General features: G+C 30.1%; 2 protein-coding genes across 2 annotated transcripts; both read left to right on the top strand.

Annotated features, from left to right (window-relative positions):
* The first annotated feature begins 3568 nt into the window (after nucleotides 1-3568).
* Nucleotides 3569-5742, top strand: LOC126662030 (uncharacterized). Its single transcript, XM_050355916.1, has 4 exons — nucleotides 3569-4058; nucleotides 4114-4860; nucleotides 4961-5084; nucleotides 5367-5742. The coding sequence occupies exons 1-4, from the start codon at nucleotides 3569-3571 to the stop codon at nucleotides 5740-5742; spliced, it is 1737 nt and encodes a 578-aa protein (XP_050211873.1).
* Nucleotides 5743-10221: 4479 nt separating this feature from the next.
* Nucleotides 10222-11942, top strand: LOC126660449 (60S ribosomal protein L35). Its single transcript, XM_050353973.2, has 4 exons — nucleotides 10222-10331; nucleotides 10415-10550; nucleotides 11010-11166; nucleotides 11730-11942. Exons 1-4 carry the CDS (start codon nucleotides 10328-10330, stop codon nucleotides 11802-11804), a joined length of 372 nt encoding a protein of 123 aa, XP_050209930.1. The 5' UTR covers nucleotides 10222-10327; the 3' UTR covers nucleotides 11805-11942.
* Nucleotides 11943-13422: the final 1480 nt, after the last annotated feature.

Genomic DNA, 13422 nt, shown 5'->3' with positions numbered 1-13422 from the left:
CTTTTTTATATATTTATAAGTAAATAAAAAAATATTTGTAAGAAGAACAAAACCTACACTTTAATACAATTACTTTCTAATCCATTTAAATAAAAAAAATCGCCTTCTCAATTTATCTATATTTTAAAGATAAGGTTAATTTCTCATCCTAATCCTTGCTAATTAATTTAATTTTTACGAGTATTTATTTTAGCTGTTATTGTCGAATTACTGGTAAAATTCAACTGTTCACGAGCGCTCTATCTTATTTTTTTTATTTTAATCATTTAATTAGTTTATAGCAGACAATAATTAAATCAACTGATTATTATTAGTCAACTAGTAGTTGATATGGATGCATGCTGGGTCAAAACTAGGACCTGTTTGGTTCAGCTATTTCTTATAGCTGGTGGCTGTTGCTGATAGCTGTTAGCTGTTAGCTGGTAGCTGATAGCTGATAGACCATACGTGTTTGGTGAGATTTGATTAGCTGTTGCTGTTTATAAGTAAAATGACCGTAAAGGGCATAATTTTTTTTTTTTAATTATTAAACTATAAATATATTATTTTATATAATATTTAATAAAAATATTAATAATTATTTTTATATAAAAAACCAATATTTAGCTTAAATTTATTTAGATTTTTTTGATAAATTTATGATTTATTTAAAACAATTATTAAATTATAGTTGTTTTAATATAAATAAAATAATTTTATATAATTTATAAATGATTAGAGTATTTAAAAATAATTTAAATAATTTTATATATTAAAAAGGGTATATTATAATGGGGGTAATTTTATTCAAATAATTAAAAATGTTAAAACATCTATCAGCTGTTGGGAAAAAGCTCTAAAATGGAGCTTTTCAAATAGTAGCTGTTGGAGGTTCAAAAAGCTCCAAAAAACTTTTAAAAAAATCTCACCAAACACTTTTATGGAGCTTTTTGAAAAGTAAAAGCTAAAAACTCCACCGAAAAACTGAACCAAACACCCACTAAATACTATGAAAATTACTGATATTTTATTAAAGGCTGAATCACAAAATATATTAAATTTTTTATTTTTATTTTTTATTTTTAATATTAACAATTTTGTTCTAAATTCTATAAAAACACTTCAATTATATCCAACTAAAAACGGCCAAATTTTTTGATATTTTTATTTATAATCAAATTCAACATTTTCAATTGAAATATATTTATCAAAATTATATTACAATTGACGAAATTAAAAAAAATATTATAAATGAAAAAAATGAAAGATATTTTTTTGAAAAATTGAATAGGTTTCCATAATTGAAATACTTGTTGATATTATACTAAAATTGACGTTTTTAAAAAGTTCTGCTATAAATAAAAAAGAAGATTGAGTAGTTACGCCTTTATTAAATTTGCATAATTAAATAGTATAGCCAGTGTGTGCCTAATCTAGATGGTTAAGACATCTCCAAATGCATCAAGAGGTCTTGGATTCGATCCCTAGCTCTGTAACTAACAACTAATAAACTGAGACTGTAAGACTCGTACTCTATCTTTGGCAAAAATAAAAAGTAGTATATAAATTTATACTCCATTTCCAATTCTTTAACATCATTTTTATTGCTGACTTTGATATTTAAAGAAGATATATATGAGAGTTACATACCACTTGCTAGCTTCTTGCAATTTTATCAAAACAAAAATGAAAAGAGATTTAGATAACTTAAATGTCAAAAATAATTGAAAATTTTGATATCCCCAAATAAAGATTTGGTTTAAGTTTTAATCTACATTATTTCATTGATTTGATCTTTATTTATTTTTTAATTGCTATGACTTGATATATTATTTCAAAAGTAAAAAAAATTGAATGTGGAATGCAAAAGGTAAAGGAAATTGTGAGGAATAATTGATAAATATTTTTATTTTTAGGGAAAATTATAGATAATTTCAAACAAAGAGAAATTTCTTATTATGATTTCTTTTAGTAGAAGACATTTCCTACGCTTATGAAAAGTATGGTTTATTGCCATATTTGGTTTGTTAATAGAAAAATATATATTAGATATTGAACCGTTTGAATTGAGAAATCAGATGATCAAAATTCATATATATTACATTTCGTGATTTTAAATAAAATCCATCATTTAAGCAACAAAGAATAATAAATTATTTAAAATTTTATTATTCTAAAATAATTTTATAAATTCATAGAATAAACAATTTGGTTTTCTCCATCTTTATTAGGAACAGGATGCTAGGGATTCATTATATAGACTGAATAACGTTTTCATAGGATCCAAGAGAATTAGAGCTTATTTTTCGAAATACCCTAACCCTAATGTTAAAGCCATGCAACGACCAGTAGCAGCAAAGCACACTTCATACCGGCATGATTTCATCGCGTCTCTTCGTAACTCGCGTTCTTATGTTCAGGTGGTGAACAAGACTCCAATCGTGTTTAATCCATCACTAGCACCCTCTCGACCCTGTTTATCCATCGTTACTGTCAAACATCTACCTGACTTGCTTAATATTGCGGGCTATTTGCTGAATCATGGTGTCTTGTATGACCCATTCTCTTTGCTAGGAGGAAAATATGTTCTGTTGGATTTTTATACAGGGAAGACAATGACCAGTTCTGGAAACTATTTCCTAAGCTTTCAGATTTCTTTGGTACTATATCTCCTTGGAATGATCTCTTTATTTCAGGTGAAAGATTCGCTTGGATTAATATTTCGGGTGTTTGTTAATTGCTTGGGAAGATCGTTTCTTTAATTTCATTGGTGCAAAACTTGGAAGTGTGGTTTCCCTTCACACTTTGATTTCAACTAAGAAACGAATGGATTCAGGATCAGTCTTGATTTTTACGAATCTGAATCGTATTGATTGTAATTTTGCAATTACAATTAATAAACATGTCTTTAATATCCATGTTATAGAATCTGATTTGCCGGTGTTTTGGGATCATTCTCTTGAGACTTCGTCTTCCTCGGACTCTGATAATGAAGAGCTAAATCAAGATCTGAAACACAATTTCACTCTCAACCCAAAGGATTTAAATGAAACATCACCAGCCAATCGTATTTTGCCGGAGGAGGAGGATGTTTCAGCTCCTAAAAAATCAGATTGTAGTAGATCCTCTTTGCAATCTCAGTCTGATACTTCGGTTAATTCAATTAACTCGAAAGCCACCTTCCCGAACCCGGATTCTTTCTTTATAACCCAAAGGAAGAAAACCAAGCTGTTAACGCCTGAAGGTACCTTGAAATCTTGCTCTCAACAGTCTGCTCCAGTTGAGTCAGATAACCTGATCAAGGACTGTAACAACATGAACGTGAACCGTCAGCAGCTTGAAGTTTCTGAAACAATGAAAACTTGGAGTATAGGAATGCAACTGGGTCTCTTTTCAGCAGAAAATCAAGAGGAAATCCTAAGGCTTCTTAAAGAAGCTTTAGACAAGGAAGTACCTAATCTGGTTTAACAGGTACTCTTTGAATTCAAGGTTTTTTTGAATTTCAATGATTAGTCAATTTAATTGTGTTGCGTGGAATTGTCGAGGGGGGTTAACTTTTTCAAGGAAACAAAGAATTATTAAATCTTTTATGTCTAAAAATCAAGTTTCTATTATCGGGTTGATAGAAACAAAGAAAGAATTGATTGATGAGTTTTTGGTTAATCGTTTATGGCCAAACAATGATTATGATTATGGTTACTGTTATTCTCCTTCTTTGGGATCTTCTGGTGGATTAGCATGTATTTGGGATTCCTCTTCTATAAGCCCGAGTCATATTACAACTTATAATAGGTGGATTTGCTTTGATTTCGAGCTCTCTTCAATCCAAATGAAACTCATCTTGGTTTATGGCTCCAACACAGTTGCAGACAGATCTCCTTTATGGGCTGACATTTTACAAGAATTGCAAACAGATAGACATTGCTACTTAATGGGTGATTTTAACGAGATTCTGCAACTGGAAGAGAGACTGAATTTCTTGGGTTATACGTCGGGGATGCGAGATTTTATGGAGTTTATTCAGAACTCCAACTTGACTGAAGTTCAGCTGAATGGTCGTTTTTATACATGGCAGAATAGTAACTCAAGATCAAATATTGATCGATGCTTCATCTCACCATATCTTTTTTACAGTATGGCCGAATCTGCTTTTACAAGCTCTCTCGAGAAGCTTCTCGGACCACATTCCCCTTCTTTTCAACTCGTCAAAGCCTATGTATTGGGGACCAAAGCCATTCAAGTCCATCAATGCTTGGTGGAAGGATGCCTTTTTTCCTTCGCTATTACGTGACTCTTGGTTAGAAATTTCTACTGCATTTCCGGGGGCAAATTTAGTAATCAAGCTAAGGGAGCTTCGCAAAATTATTAAAGTCTGGAATAGAGAGTCTTTTGGAAACTTGAACACCAAATTTGATAATTTACAGGCTGATATTCACGCATTAGAGGCTGATATGGATAGAGGTTCGATTAGTGATATTGATTTGGAAAGACGGGCTGTTCTACACGATGATTTTGATTCAGTTTCGAAACAAACTGAATCTCTTTGGAGACAAAAGGCGAGAATTAGCTGGAATTTACACGGAGATAAAAATACGAAGTTCTTTCATACTTTAGCATCGGTTCACGCTCGCAGCAATTTGATAACCGAAATAATGGTTGACAATCATTCGTACACCTCTGCGGATGAAATCAAACATAACATCCATATTTTCTTCAAAAACCTTTACAAGCCAAAGCCTTCAGTCAAGTTCTCCATTACCAACCTGCCAATCAAGAGTCTTTCGTTTGTTCAAGCAGCTAACATGGTTTCTGAGTTCACCAAAACAGAAATATATGGTGCTTTATCAGGGTGTGATGAAAACAAAGCACTGGGCCCATATGGTTTTAATATCTTCTTCTACAAGAGAGCATGGTGCATTTTTAAGCAAGATTTCCTTGACTTATTTACTCATTTTTTTTCGTACTGGTTTTTTCCTTCCAGCTTTAAACACGACTTTCTTGGTTCTTATTCCGAAGTTGAAAGACTCTACTGATATCAGAGATTTTCGCCCGATCAGTCTTATTAATGGGGTTTTCAAACTTCTATCCAAAGTGTTGGCAAACAGGTTATCCTCTATTCTACCTCTAATTATTTCAGAAAACCAATTTGGTTTTATTAAAGGTAGAATTATCCATGATTGTCACATGATTGCTTCAGAGTTAATCCACTTAATCAACAAAAGGAAAGACCAATTTTTTCTTATCAAGTTGGACTTCAAAAAGGCTTTTGATACAATTTCATGGGATTTCATTCTTAGTATGCTTTTCTAAGATGAATTTCGACAGTAAATGGATTAAGTGGATAGCTTCTTTTTTTGACTCCTCTTAATTGTTCTAATCAATGGTAGTCCTTCTAAGAACTTTAAAATGGGCAGAGGTGTTAGAGAGGAAGATCCAATCTCACCAATGCTATTTGTTTTGGCTGTTGAAGGATTAAAAGCTATTTTTAGTAAGGCTACCGTGTTGGGTTTGATTGATGGCATTCATGTAGATGGGTATGAGATACCAATTTCTATACTGCAATTTGCTAATGATACTTTGTTGTTTGTTCCTAATAATCTGGACATGGTTAGGAACTTACTGCGTATTCTACGCTGTTTCGAATTGATCTCGGGGTTACAGATTAACTACCAAAAATCAGCAATTATTGGGCTTAATGTTGAAGATGATTTGTTGGCTGCAGCTTCTGCAATTCTTGATTGCAGGATTGATATTTTGCAATAATATACTTGGGTTTACCTTTGTCTTCAAAATCGGTGAGGGCTAGTCTCTGGGACCCGATTGTCAGCAATTTCTCATCTCAATTATCCGCTTGAAAAGGAAACTTGCTTTCTCATGCAGGTAGACTTACATTGATAAAGTCTGTTCTTAGTAGTTTACCAATCTATTTCCTTTACTCCTTTTTAATCCCACAATCTGTGGTTTCAAATTTAGAACGATGCATGAGAAGGTTTATGTGGAGCGGTTCCGCAACTCGAATGGGTTTTAGTAAGGTCGTTTGGCATGATGTATGCTTACCTATTCAGAATGGAGGTCTAAACATTACTCCATTGAGAATCAGAAATCAGTCCCTTCTTTTTAAGTGGCTATGGAAGTTTAGGACGGATAACAGATTCTCTCTTTGGTTCTGAGTAATATCAAACAGTTCAGGTATGTCGGAATGGAAAGATATAGAAACGGTTAACCCAACAAGGCTCTCTCATTTATGGCGTGGTGTGTATCCTACTTGTGTTAAAAATGAAAAAATCTGAGAATTATTTCAACAAGGGATTATTGCACATCTGGGAAATGGTGAAAGAATCTCTTTTTGGAATGATATTTGGGTCGGAAATCAGCCTTTATCGACAAGCTTTCCTCGTCTTTTTAAGCTTGTAAGTGACAAAATCACTACTGTTTTAATTAGAATAGACGTCTTCGCATTGGAGACCAAGAGCTGCTAGCCTTTCTTCAGGATCTAATTCATTGTCAATTGCCAAACAATGATCAGGTTGACACTTTCAGCTGGGATAAAAAGGGTGGTTACACGCCAAGCAAGTTCAGAATGCTTCTTCAGGCCAATACGAACACTTCAACTGCTGATTTGCTTCGTCTTTCTTCAGGTGACGCTGCTGCTACGTCAACATATATGCTTTTTGCCAGTTCTGCAATTCGGCAGAGAGGAGGTATTCAAACTGTTTCAGATTTTTCTTTCTTTTGGAGGTTCAAACTTCCTCCAAGAATCAACTTTTTCTTATGGTTGCTGAGCAGAGACAAATTGTCTTCTAAAGCTGTGCTTGTGCGGAGAGGTATTCTTCAACCTTTGGAAGCTTACATATCTTTATTCACTATCATTATGCTTGGTTAGTATGGAATTCGTTGCTTCGAATGTGTAATATACATTCAATTCTTCCTCACGGCTTATTAGAATTATTTCACTTTTAAAATTTTATTTCCTTGAAGAGATATAGAGATTTATGGCAAACTATGTGGTTCTATTGTTTTTGGGAGATTTGAAAAACAAGGAACAAAAGAATCTTGAACGACGAGCATATTGAAGTGGATCGCCTGGTGTTCATGGTGATATGCAAAGCAGTAGAATTTTACAGGGATAATCACCAAGGATTTGTTTATACAGAGATGATGTGTATCGTAATTTATGTTTCTTTTGTATATATGGTTAACTCCTTTGTCTTTTAAGACTTTTGCCAATCACGATTTTGTGATTGTGCTAATATATCCATCATTTACCTAAAAAAAAGATGGGTTAATTACATATAAAATCAACACCTTTACACGAATTCTCAAAAATAACACGACTTTTAAAAGGTGTCAATTCAGGGCATCACCTTTCATTTCTTTTCAAAAACAACATGGGCACGTTTTTAGATAAAATTTTGCTGACTTGAACACCCAATGGGAGTGCCACGTATCATGCCATGTCAGCCAAAACGCCACTAAAAATATGCTCATGTTGTTTTTGAAAAGAAATGAAAGGTGGTGCCCTGAATTGCCACGTTTAAAAGGTCGTGTTATTTTTGCAATTTCGTATAAAGGTGGTGCTTTTATATGTAATTAACCCAAAAAAGATTCAATCCAAACGGTTAAATTTATAAATTATTAGATCTTACCTTTTATAGATTTAAAATTCATAAATTGAACAAATTCTATATGAACAAAGGATAAATGCCCCCCCTGAACTTGTGACACGGGGTCATCTAACTCAATTTATATTTTTTAACAATTAACTCCAAAACTCTTCATTTTTGGATCTAATAACTCCATAATTGTATTTTTAAAACGCATTAAATACAAATCGGAGTGAGTGATGTAAAAGAGTAATTAGATATTTCTCTAATTGTTGGGATATAATTATTCTAAATTTACTTTTAAAATAAAAGTATAAATTATGAAGTTATTTGATTCAAAAATAAAGAATTTTGGAATTAGTTGCTAAAAAAGTATAAATTAGATTAGATAACTCTGTATCACAAATTTAGGAGTCCCGTTGAATTTTTCAATTCTATATATTGCAAAACTCTTCAACTCAAATTAGGATGACAATGGGACGTAATGGAAAAAGTTATCTCCATCCCTGGCACCATTTATATGACAAATTCTCATTTACTTCTTCATTTAATTAATTTGGATAATTTTATTCTCATTCATGTTTTTATGGAATTTATCATATCCATGAGGATCCTTATTCCGGTTTAATTTTTAAATATAGCAGTTTCTTTAAATTAAAATTTTAAAGCATTTCAAAAATAATCAATATTATTAAACATTCTCATTATTTTTTTAAAAAATGAATCATATTTTAAATTATAAGATACATCGTTATTTTTTATTTTTAAAATTTAAAATAATTACAACCAAATATTAAACTAACATGCATATTTATATTTATTTTAATCTTTTGACCACTATATAAATACATAAAATATTATTTTTTTATTAATAAGTTTATACTAACAAAAATTATATTGAATAAAATACAATATCTTTTTTTTTTTGATAAATGGTAATTATATTAGCACTACCACAAGATGCGGTAGATATCTATCATATATTTAATTTTTAATTTTTAATTTTTTTAACTTTTTAACTTCTTTTAAACCTTTTTCACGTTTTTCATAAATTTTAAGATCAACACAATATCAATAATATTTTTAATAAACGGGGTAATTTGAATTTTTTAATTTTTTTATATTAATTTTAATTTTTTTATCTTTATTATTTATTTTTTGCTCATAATTAATATGCATTTATTATTTTTCACATATTTAATTTTAATTTGTATTCATATAAAATATTTGTCTTTTTCGTAAATGAAACTATCAACCTAAAATCAATAAAATATCGAACAAAGATTAATGTATTATTTTTTTTATCTCAATTTAATTTCAAATTTTTTAGTTTATTTGATGTACAATATTGTTTTTTGTCAATGTTAAAATCAACCAAATATCAACTGAAGATCAGTATAAAATTAATAGTGTAATATTATAATAATATCATTTTCTTCGCTAATGCTAAAATCAACCGAAAATCAAACTAAAATTAACCAAAGTTTGTAAGCATTGATTTTAAAATAAATTGAATTAGCATTAGAGAATTATGAGTTCAAAAGGAAGACTAAATGCCTTTGCAAAATATCAAGTTTCTCTACAACTTTATGAAAATTGTACCCTAATATATATGCCTAATGGATCAAGAGTCAAATTAACATACCTCCTTTTTATAAAAACGGATAAAACTAGACGACTGACAACAATAAACCCTAAAATTCTCAATAATTATGAGTTACAGTAAACCCTCTAATAATTAATATTTAATAAAATAATAATTCTAATAATTAATAGAAAATTGAGAGAACCAACTTCACGTCGGATAATTAATAATTATATTATTTAATAATTAATAAATTTTAAAATATATTCTATATAAATATTAATTATTAGAGAGATTTTTTTTAATAAAATATATATAACAATTGATGATTTATTTAGAGTAATACTAACCTTAATCTGTAAAGTGAAAGTTGAAATATCATCAAATTATGATTTTCTTGTTCATTTGAGAATATTTTAAAAAACGTTATCAAATGAGCAAGTAAAAACAAGTGAAACATATCTAATAGAAAAAGACATTTAAAGTTATTTTATTTTATGAATACAACTTCTTAATTATTTTTTGGTTTAATATCAAATGGACTGAACAGAAAATTATTTCTTTTAAAATGAATGATTATAAAGTGTATTTAGTTAACTTTTTTACAATATAATATGAATATGAGGTCGATAAATGTAGATGCTCTAAAATATATTTTATAATTTTTCCTATATAAATTTAATAAATTAATAATCATAATAATCAATAAATCTTTGATCCACCATGTATATTAATTATTAGAAGGTGTAGTGTATTATACATATTTCACATAATAAGACTACAATAGTTTAAAAAAATAATATTATGTAATATCATGAACATCTAGTACTAACTTTTTATTTTAAGTTTTAAAGCCTTTCATTATAAAAGATTTGAAAGCGTATTGATGTTCAGTAGTCAAGAATTTCACTATTATCTCATTATTTTGCTTTCTATTACTAATTCCTTTTTTTTAAAATAAAATTCTATACTAATTTAAATTTTCGTCATAACATAAAGTTTCCTGAATATGGGCTATAAAGGCCCAAAACCATAGCCCATCACAGCCAATCTCTACCCTTGTATATATTAATCAAAACCCTAACCTCCATTTCTAGGGTTTCATTCACAGAGGAGCAGGTAAAAGAGTAGCCGCCGTTGAAGAACAGGGCAATACGAAATGGGTAAGAATGCGAATCGATTTGAATTAATTTACAATGTAAAATCGCAAATTATAACGTTGAATTGATTGATTTAACGGTGGCAGCCAGAATTAAGGTGCATGAGCTGAGGCAGAAAGCAAAAGCCGATCTTTTGAATCAGTTGAAGGATCTCAAAGCTGAGTTGGCTCTCCTCCGTGTCGCTAAAGTCACCGGCGGCGCTCCCAACAAGCTCTCCAAAATGTATGCATTTGCTGATTAATTATTCATACTGTTGTTTTATTTTATTTTCAATTTTTAGGGTTTTTTTTGGAAGCTGCCAATTGTTTCAGGCCCTTTTAAAAATAACTGAATGCATAGTTTTTTTTGCTGAAAAGATTTATTCTTTCATAAGCCACTGTAGATGATTATTATACTGTTAAATGTTAATGTATAATGTTTATGTCAATATTTGTGGTTAATTATCTGTTTAATCTTAGATTATGGTTGAAGGTCTTAGATTTTTGATGATAGTAGTCTTTGTTTGATAAATAATTGCTATATCATTATTGATTGAAGTGTTATGCAATATAGGTTGTTTATGACATTTTAAGCCATTCAAGTAAAATTAGTAATGATTTTGTTTTGTCATTGTTTATGTTTTGTTGGTTTTTCCAATCTGCTGATTTTTGGTTTCTTTGTTGGAATTTGTTATGGGTGCAGCAAGGTGGTGAGGTTGTCAATTGCTCAGGTATTGACAGTCATTTCGCAGAAGCAGAAGGCTGCACTCAGGGACGCATACAAGAATAAGAAATTTTTGCCTCTTGATCTCCGTCCCAAGAAGACCAGAGCTATCCGTAGGAGGCTTACCAAGCACCAGGTATCATATCTGTGCCCATCTTGGTTATGTTTTATGCTCTATACATACGGTTGTCTTATGCCATGTTATGTTGTATGCTTTGAATATATTGAGAGTACATAGTTCCTGGATGTATGGTGAAAAGTATGATTGATGTTTACATTGGAAACCTGTGTATCTAGCTATTTTCTGATCTACTAATCTCCGGATTCGTCATTGTGTTCTATAGCTCAGCAAAAATGGCATTGAAATCTTGATGTTTTTTTCTATAAATGTTCCTTTTGTTTTGGAGACTAGACATGAATGTAGAGGGTTGCTAATGTTCCTTGTGATGGTGCTACCTGCTTAGTATTGTCTTCACCTTGTGCTCAGATGATATGTTGTGATTAATCTTATGTAATCTTGCTGTATGTTACTAGTGCACTGCTTACTAACATTACAAGGAATGACTTTTATTTGATGTTGTAATTATGTTCAATTTTCTTATTATTATGTATTTCCCTCGAGTTTGTCTTTTTCTTTTTTCTTTTATCTGTTTGGCTTGGTTGGTTGCCTGAGTGAGATTTGAATCGTTGTTTTTGCAGCTATCTTTGAAGACAGAACGTGAAAAGAAGCGAGAAATGTACTTCCCCATGAGAAAATATGCTATTAAGGTGTAGGGTTGTGCTATCTTTTAATTAGGCTGATATCCTGTTTTGCAAGTATAAACGTATTTGGTTGACAAGTTTTGACTTCTATTTTATTCTCCTTGCTTGTGAACTAGAGTTTCCTTTATTTAATCATATGTTATCTTGGAAGGGTGTTCGTTCTTCAATATGCTAGATTTACGTTGCAGTAAATTTATCTTATTTTTTAATTCCTGAAATGCATATCTGATCTGTTTTCTACGACTGATTCTGAACATTTCTTTAATTTTGCAAGATTGAAAATTTGAATTATGAACTGGTTGAAAGTAATGTTGTCACATTAATCACATGCCATATGATGACTGGGATTTTTGCGCAAGGGCTTTGAGAGCTTTGCGGTGTTTCTGTCGCAAGAAAACTGTGAAATAATCTAAACCGATATTACCCTTCTGATGGCATCATATAAAGTTACTGTGCATACTTGACTTGCTTTATATGATTGTGGCAATATGAGAGCTTTCTTTCTCTGTTAACATTTTTTGACGATTCTAATTAGTTCAAAAGTAATTTGAAAAATTAAGAACGTAAAAATGTTCTCTTGTTACAGTTGTGCTTCATGTTCTCTTGTTATAGTTGTGCTTGATGTTCTCTTTGTACAGTTTTTAAAATTTCAACTGTCTTGAGTTGCGATTTTTTAATTTTAAAGTGCAAGACATAATTTATGTTAATTAACTTTCTAATTTCAATTTCAAAATTTTAATTAATGTTTTTTTATTTTTATTCTTTAACAAAATTTATATAGAAAATGGTTTATTGTAAAGCTGTTATATTCTTAGTTTTTATTTTTTGACTTGATTATTTAAATTTGGAAATTCTAATTCAAGGATTGAAAATATTATTATGATTTACTGTTTATTTTATTTGTAAATTCGTTTATTTGCAAATTCCTATAATGTTAATTCGTATTCAACATTGTTTTAAACAAGTAATTGAATATTAGTCTATTGAATTGAACACATTAAAAGTTAATTTGAATAAATGCGCTCCTACTTTAGGTTTTTGTAATTTCAAGGTCACGACTAAATCTAATTGTGCGCATGATATCCATCACTAAGACAGTTAAACTGTAAAATGTGAAACATGTTTCTGCATTTCTATTTTTTTATACAATTAGTTAGTGTTAGTATTTGTAGATAAACCAACCATGGAACTCAGGGTCGAACCTTTCGGAATACCGTCGTCATTGCTAATTTGAATTTGTTTTATAAAATATTTATTTCGATAGAGTTCATAACTTTTAAAAAATTAACATTTGAAATTTGTTTGGCTCATTTTACCCTTTAGATGATATGTTAAAAAACAATTGAAATGTTAATTTTAAATTGGAGCTCATGAGGTAGAATATTATTGTTCTATTTAAAATTAAAAAATAATACGATTAAAAATGTCAAAGTTTAGGTGTATTTTTTCCTTACAGTCATGAAGTTGATTTTAATTAATTGTGTGTGTCAAGTTTAGGATGAACTATAGTTGATATGTTTGCTATAAATTCTAGAAGCTAAAAAATATTACACTTTTGCATTCTAAGTCTTTCTACGTTATTATTAATTTCTTGTCTACTTTTCTTGTTCGTGTTTCATTCGATTAAAAT

This window comes from Mercurialis annua, linkage group LG8, assembly GCF_937616625.2.
Source record: "Mercurialis annua linkage group LG8, ddMerAnnu1.2, whole genome shotgun sequence".
NCBI classification, from domain to species: domain Eukaryota; kingdom Viridiplantae; phylum Streptophyta; class Magnoliopsida; order Malpighiales; family Euphorbiaceae; genus Mercurialis; species Mercurialis annua.
The sequence above is the reverse complement of the archived record's forward strand: the minus strand, read 5'-3'. Positions and strand labels throughout refer to the sequence as shown.

Excerpts from the sequence above, each read along its gene's own strand:
- LOC126662030 (XM_050355916.1), top strand. The coding sequence starts at position 3,569 with ATGTCTAAAAATCAAGTTTCTATTATCGGGTTGATAGAAACAAAGAAA. Across the intron at positions 4,861-4,960 it reads CAAAGCACTGGGCCCATATG|CTTTAAACACGACTTTCTTG; the intron begins GTTTTAATATCT and ends TTTTCCTTCCAG. Across the intron at positions 5,085-5,366 it reads TCCAAAGTGTTGGCAAACAG|TCCTTCTAAGAACTTTAAAA; the intron begins GTTATCCTCTAT and ends AATCAATGGTAG.
- LOC126660449 (XM_050353973.2), top strand. Across the intron at positions 10,551-11,009 it reads CCCAACAAGCTCTCCAAAAT|CAAGGTGGTGAGGTTGTCAA; the intron begins GTATGCATTTGC and ends TTATGGGTGCAG. Across the intron at positions 11,167-11,729 it reads GGAGGCTTACCAAGCACCAG|CTATCTTTGAAGACAGAACG; the intron begins GTATCATATCTG and ends TTGTTTTTGCAG.